General features: G+C 41.4%; 1 protein-coding gene across 1 annotated transcript in view; it reads left to right on the top strand.

The window, feature by feature from the left end:
- LOC116076837 (protoheme IX farnesyltransferase, mitochondrial) overlaps positions 1 to 27,270 on the top strand; it is a 115,205-nt gene that overhangs the window by 33,675 nt on the left and 54,260 nt on the right. Inside the window, exon 4 of the mRNA XM_031350835.1 lies at positions 318 to 442. Coding sequence (XP_031206695.1) covers positions 318 to 442 — 125 coding nt within the window. The remainder of the gene's footprint in view (positions 1 to 317; positions 443 to 27,270) is intronic.

Below are 27,270 nucleotides of genomic sequence, written 5' to 3'. Positions count from 1 at the left end.
TGGCCCTGTGAAGGCTCTATGTCCCAGTGTAGGGGAATGCCAGGGCCAGTAAGCGGGAGAGGGTGGGGTGGTGAGCAGGGGGAGGGCGGGGAGAGAACAGGGGTTTGTTTTTGTTTTTGTTTGTTCTATTTTTCGGAGGGGAAACTAGGAAAGGAGATATCGTATGACATGTAAATAAAGAAAATATCTAAGAAAAAAGAAAAAAAAAAAGAGAATCCACCTAGAGTTTGTGCTGCCATCATCATTTGGTATATGTGGTACCCCATGCCTCACCCTAGAAATTCAGCTACTGACCAGCATCTCTGTCTGTGTTGCAGCACTTGTGGTAAGCACCACTTCAGCGGGCTTTGCACTGGCTCCAGGCCCTTTCGACTGGTCCTGCTTCCTGCTTACATCCCTCGGAACCGGCCTCGCATCCTGTGCTGCCAACTCCATCAATCAGGTCAGTTCTCCTTCGAGCCAGGTGATGCTCTTGTTACTTACTGGCTGGTTGTACCTTCGTGTTTGAAGAACTCCCCAGGTCCTGTGCCCTACTACAGATGTATCCTTAACCCACAGAGGTGACCTATGGAAGTCTCCATTTGGTTTGGTTTGGTTTGGTTTGGTTTAATTTGGTTTGGTTTGGTTTGGTTTGGTTTGGTTTGGTTGGTTTGTTTGGTCTGGTCTGGTCTGGTTTGGTTTGGTTTTTTAACCAAATGTGTGCAGGAGAGTATGTACTTGAAATGGCCAGGATTCCTTGGGTTAAAAAGTATTGAAGACTGCCAGAACTCATCATGGTTATATGCCGTTGATGTAGCTTTATTTCTTCCTATTTTACTTTTATTTTATTTGCTTATCTTTCTTTTTTTCTTTTTTTCTTTTTTTTAATCAAAGTCTAACTATGTCACTGCAAGGGGATTTAAACACATTGTTACAGGGTCCTCCTACCACTGTCGTCTAGGGGTTAGTATTAGCAATATGCCACCATCTACAGCTTCTGCATTTTAAGCCACCACTATGCAAAACACAGGGGTTTTTTTGTTTGTTTGTTTTTTGTTTTTTGATTTTTTTTTTTGAGACAGGGTTTCTCTGTCTAGCCCTGGCTGTCCTGGAACTCACTCTGTAGACCAGGCTGGCCTCGAACTCAGAAATCCACCTGTCTTTGTCCCCCAAGTGCTGGGATTAAAGGCATGTGCCACCACTGCCCAGCAAAACACAGTATTTTAAATATTTAATTTTGTTAGTTTTTGTGTATGGGTGTGTATCTGCACGTGGCTATGTGCATGTGAGTACAGATGTCTAGGAAAGGCAGAAGTGTCATGTCTCTTAGTGCTAGAGTTATAGGTGGCTATAATCTGCCTAACCTGGGTGCGAGGAGATGAACTCCATCCCTCTGGAAGAGCAACACATGCTCTTGACTTCTGAGCCATCTCTCCATCTCCAGTTTTTTTAAAAAACCAGTAGTTCAGCACTACTGTTTACTTGGTATGTACAGCCAGATTATATCATAGAATTAATAGTCAAGTATTATTTTTAATGGATCATTTTTCTTCTTGCTATTTTAAGCACCCAGATGGTTCTCTGAAATAGTTTTTTCCTTTGCCTGGCCACTGTGGTATGTCCTAACATTGTGGCTTTTTCTTTTTACATAAGATACTCTAGTGAAAAAGTCTTGGCTAAAACTTAAGGAAAATTGCCTCATCACCAGAACACCCAGGAGCAGTTGGCACAGTTTTCAAACAGGAATCCACATTACCATCAGGAACCAGCTCGAATGTTCATAAGATGCCGTATAGAAGAAGAAGCTAGTCTGTAAAATATGGGGAAGTAATTTGATTATGCTTAAAATCATGAGCCTTCAAAAAGTATTATCCACTGTTTGAAGGATGTTATTTGTTTCAAATAAGGTTTCTTATTGTTATTGCTTTTGACACAGTCTCCCTATGTATTTCTGCTAGCCTGGAACTCACTATGTAGAACAAGTGGGCTTTACAGAGATCTGCTTGCCTCTGCTTTCCAAGTGCTTAGACTAAAGGCATGTGACACCACACACTCTGGCCTGTTGTTTATTTTAACATGAAAATAATCTTAGAGCAAGGCCAGCATCAGGAAGGATGACATAGTTCTCAAAAAGAGAGCAGCAAAACTGCAGTGAGGCTGGTAGTGAGGCTGAGGCACTTCGGCCATTCATGCTGACTTTCATGAAGTACTCCTCCTGGAGTCTGTTTCTCTGTTTGTAATTGTAACCTCTGTGTATTAGGAGTTCTAAGTCAGAAGGATAAGCCAGGGCACCTTTGAGTTTCTAGCCTCCCTTTTGTAAAGTAGGAAGTACACATAGCCTTATGGCTAATTATTGTCCTCATTTAAATGGTATAAATTCGCCGGGCAGTGGTGGCACACACCTTTAATCCCAGCACTTGGGAGGCAGAGGCAGGCGGATTTCTGAGTTCGAGGCCAGCCTGGTGTACAGAGTGAGTTCCAGGACAGCCAGAGCTATACAGAGAAACCCTGTCTCGAAAAGCCAAGGGGGAAAAAAAAAAGGTATAAATTCAAAGAAAATACTTTATATAAATGTGTGAGAATTGAGTTTTAAAAAAACAACTAAAAAGGATCAAATGGTTTTTAAACTTCAGAATATTATAAAATTCTAAAAGTTGTGAGCCAGTGGGATTCTGGCTTAGTGAGATTCTGGCTGGCAATTCTTTGGTGACCTAAGTTCCATTCCCAAGATACACGTTGTGAAGGAAGAGAACTAACTTCTGCTCATTGTTCTCTGACCTCCAGACAGTCACTAAAGGACACCCATGCATGTGCATACATGTACACGTGCATGCACACACATACAATATAATAACACACACAAATAATTAAATGAAATGTAATTTTTTCAAATGTTACTTTGAGTGCTACTTTCTCACTCACATTTCCTACCTTTACCCTCCCAAATGTTAGCTCAAATTTTTTTTTTTATGAATACAACTCTCTTAGGGGTGGGGGAGATAGTTTAGTCTGTCAAGTGATCTCCCAAATCTTGTGAGAAAAAAGCCAAGTGTGGTGGCAGGCTTGTAATGCCAGGGGCAGGGAGGTGGAGACACCCAGATCCCTAGAACTAGGTGGCTGGCTAGTCTAGTCCTCATGGCAAGTTGCAGGTCATCGACCAGCACCTGAGGTTGGCCTAAGTACTGCCATGCATGTGCATGCACACAGAGGTGCATGCACAGACAAACAAGTGCACACACAAGAAAACCGTAACCCTTTTAGTAATTGAGGGAAATGGCATTCATTAAGGCAGAAAGTGATAGGAACTGAGCCCCAGCCGAGGTGCTAGAAACTTTAAAGAACTGTGCCTTTTAACTGCTCGGCTTCAAGCTGTACGCCTGCATATGTGGATTTTAAAAACATGGAGGAGAGCCACAGAATTCAAGATAGGATTCTTTTGGTACCACGCAATTGCATGGTCAGCCCCGTGGTGACTTTTCCTTCTCGGTTTGTTTTCCAGTCCTGCACCCCCTTCACATCACAGTCCCCATTCTTGGGACATTTTGTCACATTCTTTCCCATGTGTCACCAGTCTTGCCATCTCTCTTGAGTGCTGTGAGTGGTGCTTGCTCAGTGAGCACATGTCACTAGGCAGGCTTCTAGTATCTGTTGTGAGCCCTCTTCCATTCGTCTGGGAGCTAGTTGCATTTGGAAGCATTGTGGTACTTACACTTTGTGGTGATTCTCAACATAGTGGACTCTGGTGTTCTTAGGGTTTTAGTAGCTTCCCCTGTTATAATTGTTTTTTCAGTAATGCAGTATTATTAGAGTCTAGTTTGCATTATTATTAGGCAGTCTCATAAACTCAGGAAACAAAGGGGTACAGGGCCATTTTACCAGCAGGCTTAAAGGGTTTGAGCAGAGCAAAGAACAAATACAGTAGGCACTAAACTAAGATTTACTTATTTTTATTTTATATATATGAATATTGTGTCTGCATTTATGTCTGTGCACCACACGCATGCCTGGTGCCTGTGGAGATCAGACATCCTGGAGCTGGAGAAGATACAGATAGTTGTAAGTTATCAGGTTGGTTCTGAGAACCAAAACTGGGTCCTCTTCAGCCAGTGCTCTTGCCTGCTGAACCAGGTCTTTGAATAACAGTTAGGTGAAGATATAATTTTTTTTTGAAAGTCTGTGTTCACATTAAAGAGTATGTCAGCTACTCATAGGCATCTGGTGGGGGTGGAAACATCCTGTTCATATTTCTAAATAGATTCAAATAATGTCTTACATATATTCTTAATTTTTATGTACTTTATTTGAGGCCTTATTCATTTAGTCCTATTTCTTCTTTGCATCCAGCTTCTGTGATCTCTGAAAGAAATCAGTAAAGCTTTGGAAAACAGTTCTTCGATTTGTTTTAAGGAGAGAAAATGAGATTCAGTTTCTGAGGGATAAGGCAGTAAGCAGTGTGCAAGAGACCACGGCCACTGCCATGGGAAAGCAGAGCACTAGAATGTCCTGTGATGTGTATACACATGCCATTCAAAACCCGAGCGTGGCTTTAAAGTGGGCATGCCTTCAAAGGATAAAAGCAGTCCGTGAGTGTTTCCAATTTAACAACTGAAAGACAGAGCACTGTGCATGCCTTTGACTGACCAGCTCTTGACAAATGACAAACATTGCCAAGGAAATTCAAGTAGAATGAATTAAGAATTTTAAAAAAAGAAAAGTTGTCAGAAAAATTAGAATTCAGTATTTAATGTGATGAGCTGTAATTGGGGTTATTTTACTCGTGTACAGTAGTCTCCTCTAGAGCTTTCCTTTCTGTGTCTCAGTTAGCCACAACCAACTACTCTAAAAATTCCATAAATTAATAATTCATAAATTTTAAATAGCTTATCACATGTTGTTTTAATTTTGTTTTATTATTGCTGATGCTACTCTTTTGCTTCACCTGGTTTGTAAATTAAGCTTTATCACAAGTATGTACATGTGGGGATAAACACAGGGATTCATCTAATTCTTTTTTTTTTTTTTTTTTTTTTTTTTTTTTAATTTTTTTTTTTAGATTTATTTATTTATTATATGTAAGTACACTGTAGCTGTCTTCAGACACACCAGAAGAGGGCGTCAGAACTCATTATGGATGGTTATGAGCCACCATGTGGTTGCTGGGATTTGAACTCATGACCTTCTGAAGAGCAGTCGGTGCTCTTACCCGCTGAGCCATCTCACCAGCCCCAGGATTCATCTAATTCTTAAGCAACTCTCAGTGTATAGTCCCTGCAGATAAAGGAGAGCTACTATACACGGCTTTTGAGGAGAGGTTCTGTTGATAAATGAGTTTATTTCTATACAGTTCACTAGCGATGACCTGCATTCCCCTTTATGCCTCAGTTTCTGCAGCTATCTGTGAACTGGAGAGCTCTGATTGTGTGTTGTGTTCTATCATTTTACAATATTCCTGGAAGATTGCCTTTTGCTCATAGGTTCCTAAGGCTTTCTAGGTGGTCAGCTATAAAGAATGAAACTCTTCCTCATGTTGAGCCCTAAGCTGCCACCTTACAACTTCAGCCTGTTGGTCATAGTTCTCCATGTTGGAGAATCTGAGTGTTCTCTCTGCATGTATGCAATAGTTCTTACAGCATATCACTTCTAATTGTAGTTACTAGGCACTTTGGTATTACTATATAGTTATTCCTTTGCATTCTCTTCTTCAGAGTGCTTACTTCATGAAGTGAATGGTTATGATTTACATACTTCATCCATCTATCACCTCTGCTGATAGCACAGGACGAGGCCAGTAGTGTACCATTCCGAAGGCGGGTATAAAGAGACAAATGGCAAAAGATGTGTAGTAATAATTACAGACATTAACCCTTATTTAGCTCTTGCTGTTTGTCAAATAAAGTTCTAAGCATATACACATGAGATTGCATTTAAGTCTATATTCACAGGATTTTTTTTTTTTTTTAAAAATGGCTCTTTTGAAGGATCAAATGAATAAAGAAGGAATTCATTACTGGGACTTGTCTTTTTAAAGAACCATTGATGTTCTCAGAGTCTTTATTTTAGAGAAGATTACAAGAAAAACATAAAACATAAATAGCCTCAGATCTGAGTAGTAGGTTGTAATTAGAAAGGTGAGTGTGATAAGGAATGTTATCTTTGGGATCTTGTGTACCTCTGGATGTTGAAAATGAAATGAAATGAAGGAAATGAAAGAGATCAAGAGGTGTGAATAAAATAGGGCCAAGTAGAAACGTGGGGTTTTTGTTTGCTACCAACAATATTTGAGAGACTTTCATAGCTGAAATGAGGTAAAAAGGAAGGGCTTTGGATGAAGAGCTCTGAATTATAGGGCAGTTAAAGAAAAGAAAATTCGTAGCCTTTTAAACTCTGAAAGGAGAACCAAGCAAAGATTTTTTTTCTTGGTGAATATGAGGTTAATATCTAATGCCTCTTTGCAGTTTCCCCTTTCTCTGATGTCTCTTGTTTTGACTGCACAGTCTGCCCAGAGCAACTGCAATTGACTTTCATCTTCCAAGTTGAACAAAAGCAGCCAGAGAATTTGGTGTTGTACTCTAGAAGAAGACTTCTGTTAGTGAATACCAGTGATAGGATTTGTTTAACATCATATGTGCAGGACAAATCAATGAGAAGTGTATTGACTTTGAACTTGCAGTCATTCAAGTCTCTGGAGGTCCCAGCTTATGGCTTATTCAGATAAGCTACTGTTCCACATAAGGTTTACAGAGAGGATCTTTGAATGTGGTTGGAGAGGCTCCAACTAAATACGGTTTTTATATAGAAGGAAAACGATGAGCATTACTGAACAATGTCCAAAAGAAAGTGTGTTTTAAATACAGCCTGTTTTCCTGAATTTCTATAGCCCTAAATAGCTCCTAAATTACATTTTATTCTCCTGTCCAGAATGATCGATCTAAGTGGGATAAGTTTGGCACGGGCATTCACTGCCAAAATCATTCCAGGTGAAGTCCTGCCAGCAGACACACAGATGATGATTTGAACATGATGTTCATAGATAGGTTTTTAAACTAATTTCTGCCACATCAACTGGTTGTTATTTTATTTGCTTCTTGTGATGAATCTGTGACATAGCTTTATTTTTGTGTTTTAAAAAAAAGAAACTGAAGCTTGGTGGTATCATTGCTTACAAATTTGAAAATGGCCAAACCAGGCCTAGAGTGTGCGGACCCACCTCGTGGCTTCATCTTCTTAGCTGAGGTGTCAGTCCAGTCACCACCATAGAATCAAGGCTGTTCTCATCAGCAAGTCCTGCTGCCCCCAGGATCACTGCTGCTAGGGTAGGAGGTGGAGTTACGCAGCAGGCAGAGCCATGTGATGATATCTTGAGTGACAGGAGATCTAGAGCACTGAATGTGCTGTCAGGGCTTTTAGTAAAAGAAAGGCTTGCTCAGGTTTTGGCCACGACTGCCATTCTTCCTGAACCTGCTCTGTTCTAGTTGTCCCCACTAAGGGTCTTAGTAGAGAACTGGAAGACACAATGTGCATTTCCCTAGTTTACCCAGAAGCCTAGGTTCTTCCTTGTCTGAAAGACATGGGATTATAGCAGGGTTTTGAACGTCAGATCCTTTCAGACTGTGTTATGTTTGCACACATATATAATAACATGTAGTATATAATAAGATATCTCGAGGAGGGACATAAATCAAACATGAAATTTAATAATGTTTCATAAGTATCTTATATATTAGTTTGAAGGTAATTGTAGACAAATTTACCTAAAGTTTTACATTTTGACTCTTTTAGGCAGGTATGGAGTATTCATTGTTGGCACTCAAAAAGTTTCAACTTTTGGAGTAGGGAGCCCTGTGTTCATAAACTGTAATATGTATGTGAATATGGTATATATTTTTTGCAAGTTTATGCACATTACATTATGCACATTGACTAAGGGAAAAGCAATTATTGAATTATGTGTATAGTTCTGGAAAAGTTGGTGAAAAAGTAGATACCCTTATCTGGATAGAGGGATGGCTCAGTAGTTAAGAGCTAAGAGTATGTGCTGCTCTTCCTGAGGGCCTGAGTTTCTTTTCCAGCACCCAAATTGACCAGTTTGTAACCCTCTGTAACTGAAGCTCCAGGGAATCTGATACCTTCTTCTGGCCTCCGCAGGCACCTGTGTGCAAGCAAACACACACACACACACAACACACACATACTTTTTTAAAAGCAGATATTTAGTTGAGATGTGATGGCAAATGGTAGCCATATGACTTTTGGAGTTAGGATTCTTGGTTTGTGACTGTGTGATAAAATCTGCCTTGGGTGGCTTGTTTCCTTCCTGCATATCTCTGTCACCCCCACCTAGCAGAGGTCAAGCCAAGGTTCTCTGTGAATATCTTTCTTTCTTTTCCTGATCTTTGGTTGTGTTTCCCCTTTCCTGTCAGTTTGTTCTGAATCCCATTAGCCAGTGGTTCTCTGCTCTCAACCACAGATTCCCCCACCCACCCCCTGTTTTCTCTATCAGGCTGACTCTTGGTTTACTGATGACTGATGGTGCTGATGGAGAAGCAAGCTGTGTGGCCACTGCCTGGGAGACGGCTTTCTTATCTCTGCCCCACACTCCTTTAGTGGCACACAGCTTTTAAGGTTTTAATATGTTAAAAAACAAAGCAAAAAGCCCTTGATGCTTTAGTATGTATTTAAAAATGGAGTCGTGGGCGATTCTGACTGCGGCTGAGCCCCGCATGTGGATAGGAGTAGGAAATGAGACTATGAAGGCAGGAAGATGACCAGTGGAGCCTCTTTTGCTCAGGTTACCTTGAGAATTGTCTGTGATGCCTCTGACTTATACTGGAGAACCAGGCTGCCCAGGCTTCCCAGGCTATCCAGGCTAGGCCGGGCAAGCTATTCAACCTTTACAATGTATGTGTGAGTGATTTAAGTCAGCCCTAAGATTCACATTTTTGTGACCACACAGTCCTGTCTTACTGATTTTCTAAGAAGTTTTAGAAAATATTGTTTGGTGAGAAGGGGAAATTACTTACCTGTGTGATTAATCTTAAGGAAAATTTCACCATGGCATTTCCTTCAGATCCGATGCCAGATTTCTCCCGGAAGCACTGATCACAGGGAACAAAGAGAGTCCAGGATCTGAGTGATGGAATGTAGAGATAGAGAGGACCAACAGAGAAATGTGGGCACTTACTACAGTTCCCCAGTGCTTACAGCTTAGAGTATGTTTATACCTTAGTACACCGAATAAACTGGAAGTGCTAAACAAACAGAAAGCTTCTGCCTCTGTTCTGAGTGAGATTTCCTTAGTAGGGAAGAGACGTATCTGTTAGCAGATAAGGAAGAAAAGTACCATTGACCAATGTCTAATGTCTTTACGTTCTTATTAGCTGAGGAGAGTGATGCTTGTTCAGTTAGTGCTTTGGGCAGCGTCTGTGTGGTAGTCTAGAAAAGGCATTGCACGTGTAGCCCTTGAGTAAACTGAGTAAGAAGGATTAAGAAGAGCTATGTATAGATTTCTTGCACAGTTAAGGTGGGAAAAGATCCTTCACCTAATGCTACTTGTCATCTACTAATTTAAAATAATAGGGATTGAGTACAACCTCTGACTTTAAAAACGTAACTCTCGGGGGCTGGGGAGATGGCTCAGTGGTTAAGAGCACTAACTGCTCTTCCAAAGGTCCTGAGTTCAAATTCTATCCGTAAAGAGATCAGACACCCTCTTTTGGAGTGTCTGAAGACAGCTACGGTGTACTTATATATAATAAAATAAATAAATCTTAAAAAAAGATCTCAGTTATTAAGATGCCCAGGGAATTGCCAATGAATGAGGAACTGAATTTACTGAGCCTGGTTTCGCTTAGTGAGTTTTCACTTGCTGTTGAGTGGCTAACTAACCAAATGGCTAGCTAGCGTATGTAAGTAAACATGTAGTTACATTTGAACATAGTCATGGACAGTTGCCCAATCCCAAGTGCTTTCCCACAAGAGGAGAAATTGCTTACAAGTTTCCATCATCTCACCAGCTCTGGCTCTAGTAAAGTCACTTGTTTCAGAGTGACCCCTTTGTAAACATTCAGTGAATTCAGGCTTTAAGTTTCTTTTGGGTGCCTTTGAGAGGCAGGAATATGTGGCTGGCTGCACTGGTTCCTATGAACTTCATTTATTCTGCTCAGTACAGGCTAAAATGATTGGGATAAGGAACTCGTTGGTCTCCTGCCTTTCACTGGCCTCTGATTTGACCAGAACTGGAAGGCAGGGTGTCCTTAAGCAGTGGGAATACTTACATTGTTGGTTGCTGTTTTCTGAACCTATTCTTAGATAGCTATTGATGGCTTTTGCTGCTAGAGAGAAAAAGAATTGCTCCCTCCTTTATAGAGGCTGCACAATAAACAATGAAATGTGCTGGCAGAGTGAAAAAGGAAGCCATGGGTGTGGTCATTTCTACCTGATAGGCTAGGGAAGCTCAGAGAAGTGAGTTCTGTTGTGAGGATAAGGAGGTCTGGTCTTCTTAGATGTGCATAGGTAAGGGCAGCATCTGAGAGAACATGGTGAGTAAAGACCATACAGGAAGAACATTCTGGAAGCTGCAAGCATGGCAGTGCTGCCTTAGCCTGAGGCACAAGGTAGGCAAAGTATCATAAGAGTAGGCAGAAGGCACAGCAGAGGCAGGCCATGGAGAGCTTACTGTATCTTGCCAAGGCAGCTAGTGTTCGGTGTACTGGGCTAACACCGGGAAGCTTAACGCAAACACAGACGTGGCTATCCATTCTCTGTAGAGAGAAACAGATCCCCACTGCATGGCTCACTTCTCTTCAAGCCACATCTCTTTTTCCCGCCTGTGTATGGTACTTTCTAGTCATCCATTCAACAGTCTTCTCCTAAGCTCCTCTCTCTTCCAGACGCTGTGCTCTAGTGGGATACAGGCAGTTCCTAGCATAGTAGTGAAAAGATGAGCTATAGGCGTGTTAATAAGAAAATGTCAGGCAAGGATCTATGCAATAATTGAATCAGAGGCTGGGGTGATGGCTCAGTGGTTAGAGTGCTTACGGGCATGCAGAGGACTTGAGTTCAGTGCTTAGCACCCACATGACAACTTGCTCATAACCACCTAGAACTCCAGGGGATCTAACTAACACTCTCTTCTGATCTCTGTGATCACCGTGTATGCACATAGTACACGTATATACCTGCAGGTAAAACACACATAAAATAAATAAATCTTTTTAAAAATTCAGCTAAAGCTACAACACCATGGGGTCCTCAGAGGAGATGTCCTGCCACCACCCACTTCCTGGTCAGTTCTTTCTCAAGTGGAACAGTAAGCTGTCCATCTGTCTGTCAGCTCAAAGGGCCTGAGTGCTTGGGCGCTGCTGTCCTCTCCATTTGATTGTGAGCTGAGTGAGAGTGGAAACACTGAGTGAGAGTTTGGGCCTGTGACTGCTGGTGACCTTCTGGTCATGCATCTCTAGCACATAAGATGCTCGGTGACACCCGATTCAGTCAGAGCCAGGCCACCTGGCAGCTAGCCTATACCTGCCACTTGCTAGCTCTGCGGCTTTAGACTGTTGACATAACCCTTCTGAACCTGCCTTTTCCTCATCTGCAAATAGATAAGGTTGTTGAGAGACTGGACTCTGTATTTTAATGCCTGGATGTGGTGCTTGTGGCCACTGTGGTCTAGCAGTTATTCTCCCCACACACTGAAATGCATACTCAAGAGGATTTGAGCTCTTGAAATTCCCTGTCTGCCTAAAATCAGAGCCTCTCAGGGGAGCTCAGTTCTCACAGGTCCCCTCCCACCGGCTCTTCTAGTCTCAGAAGCTTTGGCCCCATATCACACAAATTTGGCACAAAGCATTCTCTTCTGAGGGCCCACTTACCTTCCTTCAGATTCGTCTCTTTTCCCATTAGTGTTTTTCTTTCCTCCTCTGGTGAGATGTTGTTTACACTTCCCAAATTCACAGCTCTTGGGGTATTTGCTCACTCCTGTGAAGCTCATGTGCATTTTCAGAAGGTTGGAAAGGTGACTCAGGCAAAGCCAGGGTGGTAACACAGGCCTGTAATACCAATCCTAAGAAGCTAAGGAAATTAGTGAATGAACCAGGCCTAGACTGTATATGAGTTCAAGGCCAGCATGATCTGTACACTGGAGCCTTGTCTTAAATAAAGGAACAAGTAAATTTGTGTTCTTACCTATTAACCCACTCTTAGTGTCATATTCAAGACTCCAGTTCTGAACCTAAGATCTTTAGATTTTAATCCTCAGTAGGTCTGAGGTAAGAGCCAGCTATTAGTAAGGGTGCAATTAATGTTAATTATTGCTACTATTTACCATGAAAACTATTGAATAGGGGGATGAGATGGGGAGATGGATTTTCTTTTTAAAAGTAGTTGGTTTCCTATGATCCTGAGGGAGCATTGTTAGGAGAAAGCTTAGCTGGAAGCAGTCTCACTGACTGTCCTTGTGGGAAAAGAAAGAACTATAAAGTATCCTTTAGATTTCTGACATAGTTAAGTATATGCAAAGAGTTAGCTATCATCCAATGAAGTCCTGCTGGGAAATAGTATTGAACCCTTCACAAATAAGATAGTGTGTTTTATTTTGTTTTTTGTAAGAACCTGTCTCAGTTCCCATGGGTGACACTTTTTATTCTCACAGGCATGTGATCTTCAGTATCTAGTCCTGGTCTCTCATTTTAGGGCTGTGGTGGGTGCATGCATGAGCCCTAAACAGAGGGAGCAGCTGTCATGATGGGCCTCCGCAAATGAAGGCCCAGTTGTCAACAGTGACTAGGCCTTTGGTTTCCCTCTAAAGTCTCATGATTTTAAACATATCAATTTTTTCCTCATACTGTACTGAACAGCACCTATGGGTGAGTTGGAGCTCCTACTCCCAATTCTACCCTGAAGTGAGATATACAATTTTAAAAGCTGGGGGAGAGAGGGAAAAATCTGTGTTCTGAAAAGAGAAATCTTTATAACAAAATAATGGAGTATAGCCCCCCCCCTTTTATGATGACTAAAAACAACAAGCAGAGTTATCTCAGTGGTTTGAGAATAGAGCTGTGGCCCTGAGCCTCAGCTTGTAGGCTGTAGCTGTGCCAGAGAGGGCCTTGTTATTTCTAAACTATAAGGGGCAGGGTGTGTGCATTAGTATTTTAGCACTCTAAAGGTAAAATCAAGGAGGGTCAATTTAGAATTGCTTCAAGAAACACCTGGAAGTTGCAGATGTGTTTACAATGATTTCTCTACTGATGGCATCATGTTTCAGAGGGCCATTAATTGTCTAAGCTCTTTGTGAAATTTAAATCCCTTGGATATCAGCACCTTCAAAGACAATAAAATTCCTGCCTGCGTTTGTCTATTCCCATGTGAGGAGTTACTACAGCATGCATACATCACTCCATGAGAGATCCTTGAGCCTAAAGTTCTCTCGCTTATAGGCAGTTGTCTGAGGTCAGTTTTCCTTTTCACAGTTGTCAAACAGCTGTCAAATTAAAACACGAGGTCTTAAAGCTAATTTTCATTTAATGGCATTCCAAATTAGTATGTTTCTTGACTTTAAGAATTTAAAATGTTCTCCACATTTCATCAGAATCCTTCAATTATCCCATTTCTCCCAAATGTTCACATACACACTAAATATAATATTCCAAGTATCTTAATTGTTTTCTAATCATAGATTTAAGAAATTCTCATAAGCCTTTTAGAAGCAGTTGAGTAAACATTCAGCAATGAATCCCACTGCTCTCTATAGAAAGAGAAGGTCAAATCTTTTAAGCCCATCACCCATATTTTCAGGATCATACTTTATTGTTATCTTCTTAACTTTTCCTTCAAATTGAAATCTCAGTCATAATTGAACATGGAATTCTTACTTTCTAAATGCAGTGTAGGTTAGTATGATAAAAAAAAAATTCAGGTTGGCTTTTAGTAATTCATTGATGAAGAGAGGTTTCTGACTGTGCCATTGGTGGTGTGCTAGAAAACATCTCAGTTGCCTGTAGGTGACATTAAAGTCACACCATCTACCTCGAAAGTATATTGAGTTAAGTTATCTAGTGAAATAAGAGTGTATATGGGAAATACCTTAAGAGGTACTCTTAAATTATGCTCTCTAAGGGTTACTGTGTGGTCACACAAAGCCATTTCTAGGGTAGTTTATTTGCCATTTTAAATTAAGGTTCCTTTAAATTGATATTTAGTTCTTTCTTTTTTTTCCCAAATACTCCTAAGTTAGGGTACGATTTAGCCTATTCTGGGTTTCAGCTTGTTCTGTTCTAAGGTCACATAGCTCCATTACTTTTGGTTTAATTACATTTTGTGTTTTGACATATCTGAATACCTCTCTGCCTGTGCACCTCTGTGGCTAAGAGAGCTGGCTTTAACAAGTAGATCCTCGGGAAATAGTTGGAATGGATGAGAACTGGTCAGCAGAGGAAGTAAATTCTAGTTAAGGAAGCATGACTTCAACTTGTTAAAACTTCCATTTTAAAATGAAATTACTTTTTCAAGAAAGACTTTACTCCTGGCTGTCCTAGAACTCACTATGTAGACCAAGTTGGCCTTGAACTCAAAGAAATCCTCCTGCCTCTGCTTCCCAAGTGCTGGAATTAGAGGTGAGTGCAGATTTTGGTAGTCTTCTCTACAAGGTTAACATTGGGATTATTATTAAACATTTTGAAGATTATTCTTTACTAACTGGAATGCCAAAATGGTTTAGCATAACAATGTGAGTTGCATGCATGCTCAGTGGGAGTGTATCCCAAGCTACTTGTAACATCCCAGCAACTGTTTCTCTTCGGAACCTTTGAAATTGAGTGATGGATGATCAGGAAGCCAGGTGTGTGGTTTTGCCATATAGCTCAGCCATGTCTACAGCTCAGCCTCAGCCTACCCTCAGACCTGGCCAGATACCTTCTCCCAGGTGCTGTCACTTGAGCTGTCAGTTGCTCAGGCCATAAACTTGGGGGTTACTGATGACTCCTGGTTTTCTCAAGCCCACCTCCCTGTCATCAACAAGTTCTGTTTACCCATATGTGTGCGCACCTGTGCATATTCTTGTTGGGATGCTCTGAGAAATGTCCAGGTGGTTGGGTTCTCCATGTAGCTCTGTCGCTTCCTTGCCAGGGTTTTCTGTCTCCAGGGAGGTGGTGTTGCTTCGACTCTCCTGCACTATTCTCGATTTATGCTAGGGGGCTTCTCACCATATAAGCTAGAACCTCCCAGAGACTCCAGGCTTTTTGAGCAAAGGCCTTACGTTTATAATGGCTTTACCTACAAAGAGTCATTGTATTTTATGTGTTCATTGCTCTGATTCTTCTGTCTTTGCTTCACGCAGCATGAAGACATCTTCTTTTTCATTGACATGCAAGAGGTTTTTGTTTTGTTTTTGATTTTTTGTTGTTGTTGCTTGTTTTTAGACATTAACTTTTTTTCTGAGGCTGTTCTTTTCTTTTGCCTTACTGTTTGTGTCAGTTTGGGATACAGAGAAACCTTATGTTTAAACTTCTCAGTTATCTGTTGTTCTTTGGTCATTTCTTCCTTGAGGAAGATCGTGTAAACATGAGGAATAACAGCAACAACAACAACGATAATGTCTGGTGAGACAGTTCACTGTGTACATATGTGCCAGGAATTGAGCTTAGGTTTTTCAAGCTTAGCAGCAAGCACTGTTACCCACTGAGCTATCCTGCTAACTCCATTTTTTTTTTTAAAGACACTGTCTTACATTGTAGCCCTGAGTGACTTGGAATTCACTGTATGAACCATGTTGGTCTAAGTAGCAGTGACCCTGTCACAACCTCCCAAGAACTAGGATTACAGGTATGTATCATCATGCATTACCTAGATAATATATTTTTTAAATGGCCATTGATAGGTTTTTAGTTTCTTTAAAATAGTTTTTTAATCTGTTCCCCCCTCTCTGTGTGTGTGTGTGTGTGTGTGTGTGTGTGTGTGTGTGTGCGCGCGCGCGCACATATATATGCTTTTCATGGTACATACATGTGGATAGGTTGTGTTCACTCTGAAAGGGCAAAACAGGATGGTATCAGATGTCTTCTCTATTGCTCCTCATCTACCTCTTCCTGAATGAGAAGCCCACTTTGGGGATATTAGCTGGCCATCACGTTCTCAGAGTCTTTCTGTGTCCTCACGTCCTACTGGTGTTACCAGCATCAAGGCAGTGTGCTGCTGGGGACTCAGATCCACACTTTGTTCTTTCCCACTGGCCATCCTACCAGCCCTCTCAGCTGATTTCTTACCTTTGCTCATATTTAGGCAACCCGCTCCCATGTCTATGCTGCCATGCCCTCCATTAGCTCTCTCATGGTTTTGAAGTAGAAAGCCAGTGCTTTTCATAGTACCACCCCACCTCACAACAGACTTCGCACTGCCTGCCTGTCCTCTCTTTTTTATTTTCCTCTTACTTGGGGAATTCTGGCCATTTCACTGCTGTTATTTTTGTTTGTTACCCAGTAGACTAAGAACAGCATTTCCATGCACAGTATTTGCTCATATCCATTATGCATACGAGACACCCTAGGCTCTGCAGAGCACATGGCCTTCGTTTCTGCTATTTTAAACCCACTTAACTACAGTGTGCATACTTCTCTGTGATGACTTTGGACCACACTAACCTCTGCTCCATGATGGCTGATGGTCATTTCAGGCCAAAAAGAAATTCCTTTTCCCCAATGGTGGTATAGGTATGCACTTACTTGGTCATCTACCTGGAGACAGTAATTTTAAGTGGGAACATTTGTGGGATGAAATGTCACATGGCCTGAGAACTGCACTCTTCAATAAAAGGTAGAGGTTGACCCTGAAGAAGATAAGAAGAAGAAACAATGTCTGGAGACAGGAGCACATTTCAAGGACAGGAAGTTTCTTATTGTAGAATGCTGAACTGGGCCTGGCAGTGTACACATTTAATCCCAGCACTCAGGAGGTAGAGGCAGGTGGATCTCTGTGAGTTTGAGGCCAGCTTAGTCTACATAGCAAGCTCTAGTCAACCAGAGACAAAAAGATTAGGTTGTTAGCTAAAGACTGGAGAATTTTTTAGGGTTGAATGTGAGGAGATCTTTGAAGCACAGCCCTTCTAAGAGCTGTTTTCTTGGGGTTTGAGGGTGAGAAATCAACAGGCTGACATGGAGGCAGAATTAGCAGTGTTCTATATGAAAATGAGTGTTAATGTTAGGGGCTAGGTAGATGTCAGAAGGCTTAAAGCTCATTGGGGATGGACTCCTCCCTCTGTAATCAGCAGAGCTCAGAGCATTGGCCAAAAGAGTGGGATATAAGTTGCCTCTCAGTTTCAGGATAAAGATGTGACATCTGAGCTGCCTGGTTGTAAGATTACTGTCTAGTCAAAGACTTTCTGGTAATGAAGAAAGGCATACCATTATCCAATCTATTAATTCTCCTTTTATTCCTCATGTGCCTCACCTCATCTTTCATGTCGGAATTTGTTACCTGGATCTTATTTTAAGTAGGGAATAAATGTCTGTATCCAAAGTTTGCCTTTTAAAAAGAAACCAGAAAGAAAAAACAATAATGTGTGAGGGCACTGGCAGAAGTGGTGGAGAGCCATGGTGGAGGATGTGGTGTGGGGAACATGGAGCCCACCAGCCCTCTCTTTCCCGTCCTCACTACAGCTTCTACACTGAGGCTTTAAACAGAGTAGTAGTTAGCGGGAAGATGCAGAGACCATGTTAACAGCTGCAGTGTCCTGCTCTAGGCCATGATGCCTAGGAACAGTAACTGGAATCCTGTCGCTAGCTGTGTGGTGTGGGACAGATGATATAACTGTTCTTTGTTTTGGTTTGTCTGTAAAAAGGAGGCACCATTGTATAGTCTACCTGTATCATGTGGCGTCGTTGGAAAGAGGCAAATGAGACATTATCTCTTCCTCCAGCAGCATGATGGGAAATGTTAAGAATGTTCAGAGATAACACCAACTCAGATAGAAAGCGCGTAAGAGAAATACAGTGGTGTGTGATATCACAGAAAAAAGATTATATCTAGCTTCTGAGGTAGAGAGAGTAAGGTTCTTAGAGAGGCCACCCATTTAGTTGGACTATGTGGGGTGTTCATCACTTAAAGATGGCGGGGGGGAAGTAGGTTTTAGTCAGAAGAAATAGTCCAGCCAGGGAGGGAACTGGAAAGCATGCATACACACGCATGTGTGTTGTGCACAGAGGCCTCTGATGTGCCAGGGTGCAGGGAGTTTGTCTGTTCTTTTCAGGGTCATAGTTGTCATGCTAAGAGCTCTGATTTGATTCAGTGGGAAATAAGGAGTAAGGAAGGCCTAAGGCACGTTCACCAGTTAGGGCATTCCCACCACAGCCCAGCAGCTGCCAGGAGGAAGAGAGCAAACCTGGACAGTTCACTCTGAAGGCGCTGGCTTATTCAGATAGCTTCATTAGGCTGCAGATCATGGACCAGCTCAGGAACACTTGGCTCTCAGGCCCCTCGTTAGAAAACTCCTGTGCCAGGGGCATCTTCACATCACTGTTGGCCAGTTAGGTGAGTGATATCAGGATCTGCAGTTTTACCATACCCTGCTACTTCATATAAGTTGTCTTTCAGCCACAGTTCTTTAAAAACAATGAAAATAAGAGATGTTTAACAGTTACAAATAAAATATTCTCTGTATTCCTAACTAGAAGTGAATAATTAGCAATACTTTTACATGAAATTGAAAAGAATTCCTTTAAAATTTATTTACTTACTTACTTACTTAGAGTAAAGGAAGTTTCATTGTTGTGTAGGGAGTGTGGGGTGTGTCAGAGGACAACCTACTGTAGTTGGTTCTGGTCAGGCTGTCAGGCTGGGTGGGTAAGTAAAGCCTTCACCCCCTGAGCTGTCTCACCAGCCGCAAGTGTCCCTTTCCCTTCCTCTCCTCATAGCTCTGTTTTCAAAAAGGAAGTACTGAGCTTTTCATTTAAATCCTTACTTGTCTGTTATCTTGCTAGCTTTTGCTAAATACAATTTTCAAGAATATTAAAGTTTACACTTGTTACACTGAAGCAGATTTGCTTGGTAATGGTCGTTTCTTAAACATTCTTACTCTAGCCTGAAGTTGTAGTGTGGTTGTGAAAGTATGGTCATGTTTGATGCTGATGAAGGTCAGTGGGCTGAGCGAGTGGGGAGCAAACCCAACTAACTTCTAGGACCACTGGACATTCCCCCACACCTTTCCCATTGGATACAGGAGAAATGGTGAGATGGTAAGAAGTGTGTCTCTTCCAAGAGGAAGTCTGTGCTGTTGTGGGTACATATGAGCAGTTCTGATTGGTGTCATTTCTTTTTTCTCATTAGAAATATTAGTTTTCCAATACTGGGAAAATAATTTCCAGTTAGATGCACCATTAGCAGAGTAACACATGGCTGGAGTTTGCCTGGTAGAAGCTGCTGACCTTTCTCAGTCTACATGTACTCTCTTCAGGAAGGGGAGTTCCATAGCCTGCCTGTCTCTTCTATGTACTGTGCCCATGCTACTATTAGGATTAACACTATAGGCAAGAAGTCACAGGCCCCATTTCTCCCTGCAGTTGATTTCTTGTGCCTCTTAGTTCTTGCTCAGTGAGTTAAAATGTGAATTTCTTACTTTGTCCAGCTTGCAAGGAGCAATCCACCCCCACCTCGTCTGGGCTGTGCCTTGGTCACTCTGAGTCCTCTTGCTCTAACATGCCATTTTGCAAATAATTGGAATCAAAGTAAAAATGGTGATAACGAAAAGAATGGTCTCACTCGAGGTTGCCATGAACCTTACATCTATCATCTGATTTTATCTGTGTAGTAACTCTGTGTGCTCTGTGCTGTCAATGTCATCTGACAGGTGAGAAATGGATGCTCAGAGGAGGTGCACAAATCACTTAAGGTCATTTGGCTAAAGGCCGAGCTCGAAGTCAAGCTGCCTTATCTTGTTTAGACTCTGACTTCATCACCTGATTCCAAGCCTGCCCACACACAGTGCACCTGTGCTCAGGCTCTTACCTCTCTTCTGCTGGCTGCAGGTTTCTGGACCTGACCAGTGTTCTACAGTGTTCTGTGTGTGGACTTCAACCTTGCTGTATTAGAGGTTCCAGTGGCAGTGATTTTGGGACCCCTTAGGGTTGGGATATTCTTGGCCGAATGAAAGCAGCTGTCTGAGGGGTGTGGGCCTGACTGCTGACCCTTGACATGCCCACTGCCAACAAAACACACTGCACTGTCTCTCACTCACAAGCGCCATTGTTTCAATAAATCATAGTAAATTAATATCTGCTCATAACTACACATCTTCCAGAAAGTAAATTCTGCATGTAGTGTGGAACCAAGAACTTGCCTTTGTAGGCACTCCTGCATAGTCTACCTGCTTCAAAGAAAGCTTCTGAGCAGAAGCTAAGCCCAGTCAGGACCTAACAGTTGTGGGGACTGGATGCAGAGGGAGGGGGGTGGCAGTGATCACAGGCCATCCTGCCTTTGCAGAGCACTGTATGGAAGACCTGTGTCTTGTGCCAGGGCTTGGATCCTCCCAGTGTTCTGTAAGGTCAGATTAGGCACTCCAGGCTGTGTCCAGCACCTCACCGCAGTACCAGATCCCACACCTCAGTTCACTTTCTTTAGTCATGAATCTCCTGGCCTTTCTCTCAGCACACAGTGAGCTTGTGATTTTGAGTAGCAATTGCTTTTCAGTTTTCTTTAAGTAGATATTCACCAGTCGATTGGAATAATCTCTTAGCAGCATTAGTTTGGCCATTTCTTAAGATCATTAGAGTAGAAAAGACTCATATAGTCAATCTATTACTACTTGAGCTGTGAAAATGGAAGCTTTGGGGGAAATTCAGGATTATTTTCCCAGTATGGATAAAGTAGCCTGCAGCATGATGAAAACACATGAGACTAATTTGTCTAGTTGAAAAAAAATATATACAAATCATAAAATTAGGGAGGCAGCTTATAATGAAAGACATTGACTAGAAAATGTCAATGTTATTTCTCTGGCCTATTTGGTATCACAACTTAATATAAACAGTGTATCCAAAGAAACTGTGAAATTGATTAATAAATCCACTCTCCTCCACGCAGGCAACGTGAGATGGAGTTGGCCAGGGCTTTCTAGCCATGGCAGAATTCTCATGGTCACAGGGCTGTGCAAGGGCTGCCACCATGAGAACAACAGGTGCGTGCAATTTATGCTCAGAGTACTTTAATATCCTTAATCAGTCCCTCTAAGTCAAACCATATGATGTGCAGACCTAGACATTTTCCCTTTCAGCATCAAGCACTTCCCCTCCCCTTGGCCACAGTCTTAGCAGTGGCCAGCTGTGAAACCAGGCTTCTTTTGTTACTTAGGAGGAGATACAATGTTTACAGCAGTTACAGTTGATTGCATGGTGGTTAGTTTCCCATTTCTCCCTCCTGTCAAGGTGATGGCCGGTCTCTGAAGAATAAATCAGGATACCTGACTCTTGTGTTCTGCTCATTTCAGCTATAAATAGGTTAGTGGTTGCATCAAATACTGCATGGTGACCACTCTCATTAGGTTTGGCAGGTTTGTTTTTTTTTTTTTAACTGATAAAAAGAATTGCTTAGTCTTTAGCCCTCAGCAGACAGTCCACACACTGCTGACAAGTACTTGAGTGAGGTGGGCATCTAGAATGTACTATACTTTACTATTGCCTCTTCATCAAAGCTGGAGACTGGGGGTAGTTCCTGTGAACAGGGCTATCACCTGTGAACTTCCCACACAAGTGTCTCTTTGTTCTTCCAATCTCCTTTATCATAAAATTAAAATATTAAAGTCCCTAAGACACAGCACATGGGTCATTTTCTTGCTCCATTCAACATAGCTGTGGGGTGAGATGGTGTTATCGTTGTCCTTCCTTGGCCTGTGTTTGTCTTCTCAGTTCTTGTTGCCTGTGTAATTTGTTAATGGGCCTCTTGGTAATTAAGATGGTGTAGTCATTTCATAACACCCGGCTGTTACATGATTACCTGCGGGGAATACATGAGGAAGAGGAGGAAAGGCCTGCCATGTTCTGTCCCTTGGTGGTCCACACTGGTGAGGGTTATAGAGCCATGGGGTTTCAGAGCACAGTCTGCTTTTCCTTGTGGGCTTCTCAGAATACTCAGTGTTCTTTCCCACTCAAAGGGCCATACAAGGGTTGGCCTCTGAGCACTGTGAACGGGGCAAATGATGGCTCTTACTTGTGTAATGCTGAGACGGTTATAAGCTATGCTGGAAACAAATGTCCCTGTTGTGTGCAATGATTTCAGTCTTTCTTCTTCCTATCACTTTCCCAGGTCTGGCTTTGGTTTGAAATCCACTAGAAAGCGACCCGTAAAAGCAGGTGACAAATTGATTTATGGGATGCTGGCTGGGCTTTCCCCCTGAAATGTGAACAATGAAATGCGAACTTTGTCTTTAAATATATTTACACAGGTTGTCACTGATGAATGCTCAAGGGGGAAGGAAGCAGGAAGGTTTTTATCTAGCCACCGACAGTGGAAACCCTCCCGGAGGCTGCAGTTTCTAACATGCTCAGAAGACAGAAGGCCCACTCCCAGGGCTGATACAGTGACAGCCTGCCTGTGTGCACGGCGCTGTCATCTCACTAACAGAAATGTACTGAACCTCGTAACTGAGGAGGATGCACTTACTATAATGTTTAGAGCACCACATTCACTGTAACCTTTCCCTACAGGGGTTTATTTGCAACTGAGAGGAAAAAAAATCTTGACAGCAACCCCCCCCCAAAAAAGGAAAACTTTTTTTTTTTTTTTTTTTTTGCTTTCAATACAAAAATCACTTTGTAAAAATTATAACACTTTCAGAGGTGAAAGATGAAATGCAGATCTTCAGGAGGCAGATACATTTGAAAGACATGACAAAAAGGAATGCAGAGTATAAGGAGCTAAACCCAGACTCCTCCAAACCTCAGCGGCCGTGCGCTTCATGTTTATTGAGTGTGCCCTGAGAAGCTCACAGCTAGTGTTCCGGGTACTAGAACGCATCCAGTTTGCTTTCAGGTTTTAAAATACACGTCAGGATTTAAGTGGGGTAGACAGCAGCACTAATCATATTAAGCACAGTGTCTGACTCTCAGGGAATGCATAATTAATGCATTGTTTTAAGAGACCTAATATATTAGTCAGGGGCCAGAGCTTCATGCATTGCTGGTGCGGTGGGTGAGGAGCAGAGCTGTCCGGGTGCTGCCTGCACCACCACTGCTAACTCTGCTCACTAAATCTATTTCCTTCCATCTCTAATGCGAGCCAAAGCCATCAGACAACCTCCATTAAAGTGTTTGCCACAGAGAACTCTCTCTGGGATAGTAAATGCTAATTCAGTGTCAATTAGAAAAATGTTTCTAACAACACACTGAGATTAATAAGGGGTGCTGTGTTGACTCATCCCTGGGACTTCCCCTAGTTCCGTATAAGGACGCGCCTTTCATTACCTTCTATTTATTATTTTAAATATGTTTAGCTTGAAGGCACTTTGCTATTTCATCTTTATTTTAAAATGGACCCAAATGTTTACTTCCCCATCAATATCCATTTAAACTTAAGCCATTTGGGTCTCACTGATTTAAATTCCTTTAGTCAAACCATTGAATAAAAGGTTCAGTATAAACTCTTGAATTATTGCATTCAAACACTTTTTAAAGTTTCTGATTTCTGTAATCCTCTTCTTAGTCTCAAAGGGGTATAATGTGTATTTTAAAAATAAATCCAGCATTGATAAACATCCTGTTTCCACAGCTCATTAACAACTGAAAGCTAAGCCCTTTCTTTGCAAGTTTCATACTTTTTATGGTGGATGGGTTCAGGTTTTTGTACAGTATTCTGCGTTTCTGTGTGTGCAGATTTTACGCTGCATAATTAGTGTGCGTTTCGTGGTGACCGTGCTTACAGTTCTGATTTTCTTACTATTTTTATGAAAATCATCTTTTGTTGAGCTTGGTGCTGTGAGAGTGGTGGGCCCAGGGAGGTGCCTGCTTGACTGGACATGCAAAGGGTGTTCCATGACCGTGAGGATTTGATCCCGCTCCTGGGAATAGTTACTGGTTTACTTGACTCTTGTAAGGCCCTGCTGAAGCGCTAGTGTAATGTGCTGTAGTGTTTGGAAATTATGGGGAAATACGTTCAGTATTAATAAGTGTGAGCACTGCTGAAATGTGGTAAACTCTACCAATTTGGTCTCACGTGTGTTTCTTACTTTAGAAAATGAGTTAATGACTAATTTGTAGGGTTTTTTTTTTAAAATAAAATCATAAATTCTGGCAAAGGACTAAATAACCTATGCATCATATTTATATATTGTGTTTTAACTTATATTTCAAAAGAAATGGTATGATTAAAAAAAAGCAGGGGCAATTTTTGTCTCTTTTAAGGAGTAGGCTATGAAGTAACTTGTAAGCTTAAGCTGCTTTGTTTACTGTGCCAACCTCTGTCCTATGGGTGTGCGTCGTCTTTAATGATTTGACTGGATTCTCCTCTGAAGACCATTCTTCCTGTGTCTCATCTGGTGCTGGCTCCAAGTGCAGTTACAGCATAGAGGCCTCCGCATAGAGGACTCCGAGTGGGATTGGCCACACTGTACCATAAGCAAGCAGGTTCTTCTTACCTCCATCTCCTCATGCACTTATGTGCTGGGGACAAGCAGATTATAGTTAATGTAGAATAAGAATTTTTAAGATCACTGAGAAAAATCTAAATGTGACAATATTTTTTCCCTTACATTTATGTGGATCAGAACTATGAATATTATACTACTGAATAAGTATTACATGTGTTAATGTAAGTGCTGCCCTGACAAGTCATGTACTTGCTTTTTGTTTCCAATTAAAATATTAATTCATTTACTGTCTTTCTACATTAAAACTGGGAGGTAATTTTTTTTGCATACTTACATGTCTTTCTAATAACTGTGCTACTGAAAAGTTTGCTCTCAAGTACCAAGCAGCCCAGTAACATGACCACATCAAAGTGAATATGTTTAACCACCTTCACAAGTATGTGTTTTAATTTTTTTCCCAAAAGTTTCATTTTTAATTGTAATTTGAGTCTTTCTAAAAGAGAGAGAGAGAGAGAGAGAGAGAGCAGATGCATGTATGTGGTTTTTAAGTTACTACAAGGAACTTTGAAAGCATGTACATATGCTCGCGTGCACACACACACACAAACACACACACACCCCAGGGTCTGAGATTTATTGTAGATGCTGCCTATGAATCTGACTTTTCTTTTTACAGCATAGGCACTTTATGTTTAATTTTACTTTTTGTTACCTCTAAAAGTTTAATTAACGTGTTTTACTGAGCTGAATTCTTAATTATAGAAATAGACTTAAAAATCTGAGTGGATTATAGAATTATGTTATTTTATCCACATTTAATGATGCAATTTTGAGCACTTTCATTTTCAGCTGTGATGCTGTTGATTTTTCTTATGTTTCTGAAACTTAAACATTTGCTTTGAATGTTGTCGATGATATCTGTTTGATCAAAGACTCCCCCTGTAATCATTAATTTTGAACACAATCAGATATCTATTTTATTTCATTATTCTGTAACTGTACTTCCTGTCTTCTTATTATTCTCATGTATTTCTGGGAAAGAGCTGTCTCCTCTTGCATATTCATTTGGCCATATATCCATTAGAATTTAATGGTTTAGAGTGTAAATTATCCAGAATTACTTTAGTAAGGAATGTGTACATAGAGTAAAACTATTACCGTGTTATTTACATGTATGAATCATTGTAAAAATATTTTCACCCTAAATATTTAGATAATTAGATAAAGAATATTGGAGGAAGAAAACAGGGTGCTTTGAGAGGGAGAAGTTAGACGTATTATGGATGGATTGATGATCATACAGGCTGAACTGAGCAATGACAGGACCATAGAATACATCAGGCTCAACTCTAAGAGAACACTTCTCAGGATATATTTCTACATCTGTATTTCTATATTTATTTTTTTAAACTCATTTCACATTCTTCAAAAAACAGCTATTCCTCTTTGAATTTCAGTAACTACTATTATATTTAAGTCTCACAGTGAAGTTTCTTCTCTCTGCTTAAATAAAACTATATTTCAAGATGTGTGTCGGAACCGCATCAGTATCTAAGCACAGTAACTGATCCTTAGCTTTCCCAGTGTTCCCGTGTTTGCCCTCCAGTGGGGCTGCTCTCACTTGGGCTTATGTGGATGAAATGGGTCCTTTAACTTCCACGTGCACACTTGCTTCAAGATCCCTTGAGAACATTTACCACCACCATCTTCAGTATCTTCTGTAAGCTTTGTAAGCCTTGTGCTCCTTTAACTAAAGATGTTTACTCTTTACTGAAAACCATGCCTGTGGAGAAGCTAGCCAGTCTGCCTGACAAGCATATGTACTTGACAGTGTTGTTTTTAATTAATGAAGAATCAGAACAGAAGTTTATCTCTCCTCCTTCAGCATGTCCACCAGCCTGTCAAGATAACAGTACAACCACAGTAAAGGAGCTGGTGACACTCTTCACTCCCAGCTGTCTCTAGTGAACCACTGTGTCCTCTCATTTCCTCCCCTGGGAGTAGAATGAAGGTGCTGAAGCCAGCAGTGGCACTCTGGGTGGGATTCAGGACTCCAGGAGAAAAGCTAGCCTGTGGACATAAGTGAGGTGTGTCTGTCTCCTCTTTACACTGGAGCTGTGAGCGTCTTGAGAATGATTGAGTTCTGCCTTCTTCAGTGAAATTCCTTTCTTCTGAAGAGAACATTGTTCTCATATTTCTAACATACTTTTACAAGTAAAGGACTGTGTTGTTATTTGGGATAATTCCACCACTTTAAGGTAACATCTGAAAGAGCAACAAAAGACTGGCTGATTTGAAATCTATCACTGCTTCCGAAGTGTAGCTTCATGACCAGTTAAGAATTCCCAGGCATTTCTGAAAGAGTTATGTGAAATGGATAGACATCCATGTGCTAGTTGGGACCTCAGGGCTGAGAGTAGAAGAGACACAAATTGTAGTTATACTCACCAAGAGTACTGCCTGCACAAGGGCTTCAACTCATTGAATCCCTTTCATGTGTAAACTGACTGGTGAAGCGTCCACTCTAAGGATGGAAAAGAAGTAAGTTCGCTTACTTTAAACTTTCTCTCCTGGGTTTCCTTCCTGGTCCTCGCTCCCTGCTGCTTGTCTGTGTCATCACTGCCTTGCCTTGTGCATAGCCATCTTGTCTTTCACATTGCCATCTCTGTTCTTTGTTTCTCTCCCTCTTTTGCAGTGTTTTTCCTCATCTGTTGCTCCACTTCTCCCCCCCC

The sequence above is a fragment of the Mastomys coucha genome, unplaced genomic scaffold, assembly GCF_008632895.1.
Source record: "Mastomys coucha isolate ucsf_1 unplaced genomic scaffold, UCSF_Mcou_1 pScaffold5, whole genome shotgun sequence".
NCBI lineage: Eukaryota > Metazoa > Chordata > Mammalia > Rodentia > Muridae > Mastomys > Mastomys coucha.
Note: the sequence above shows the minus strand (reverse complement) of the source record. Positions and strands in the feature narration are given on the sequence as shown.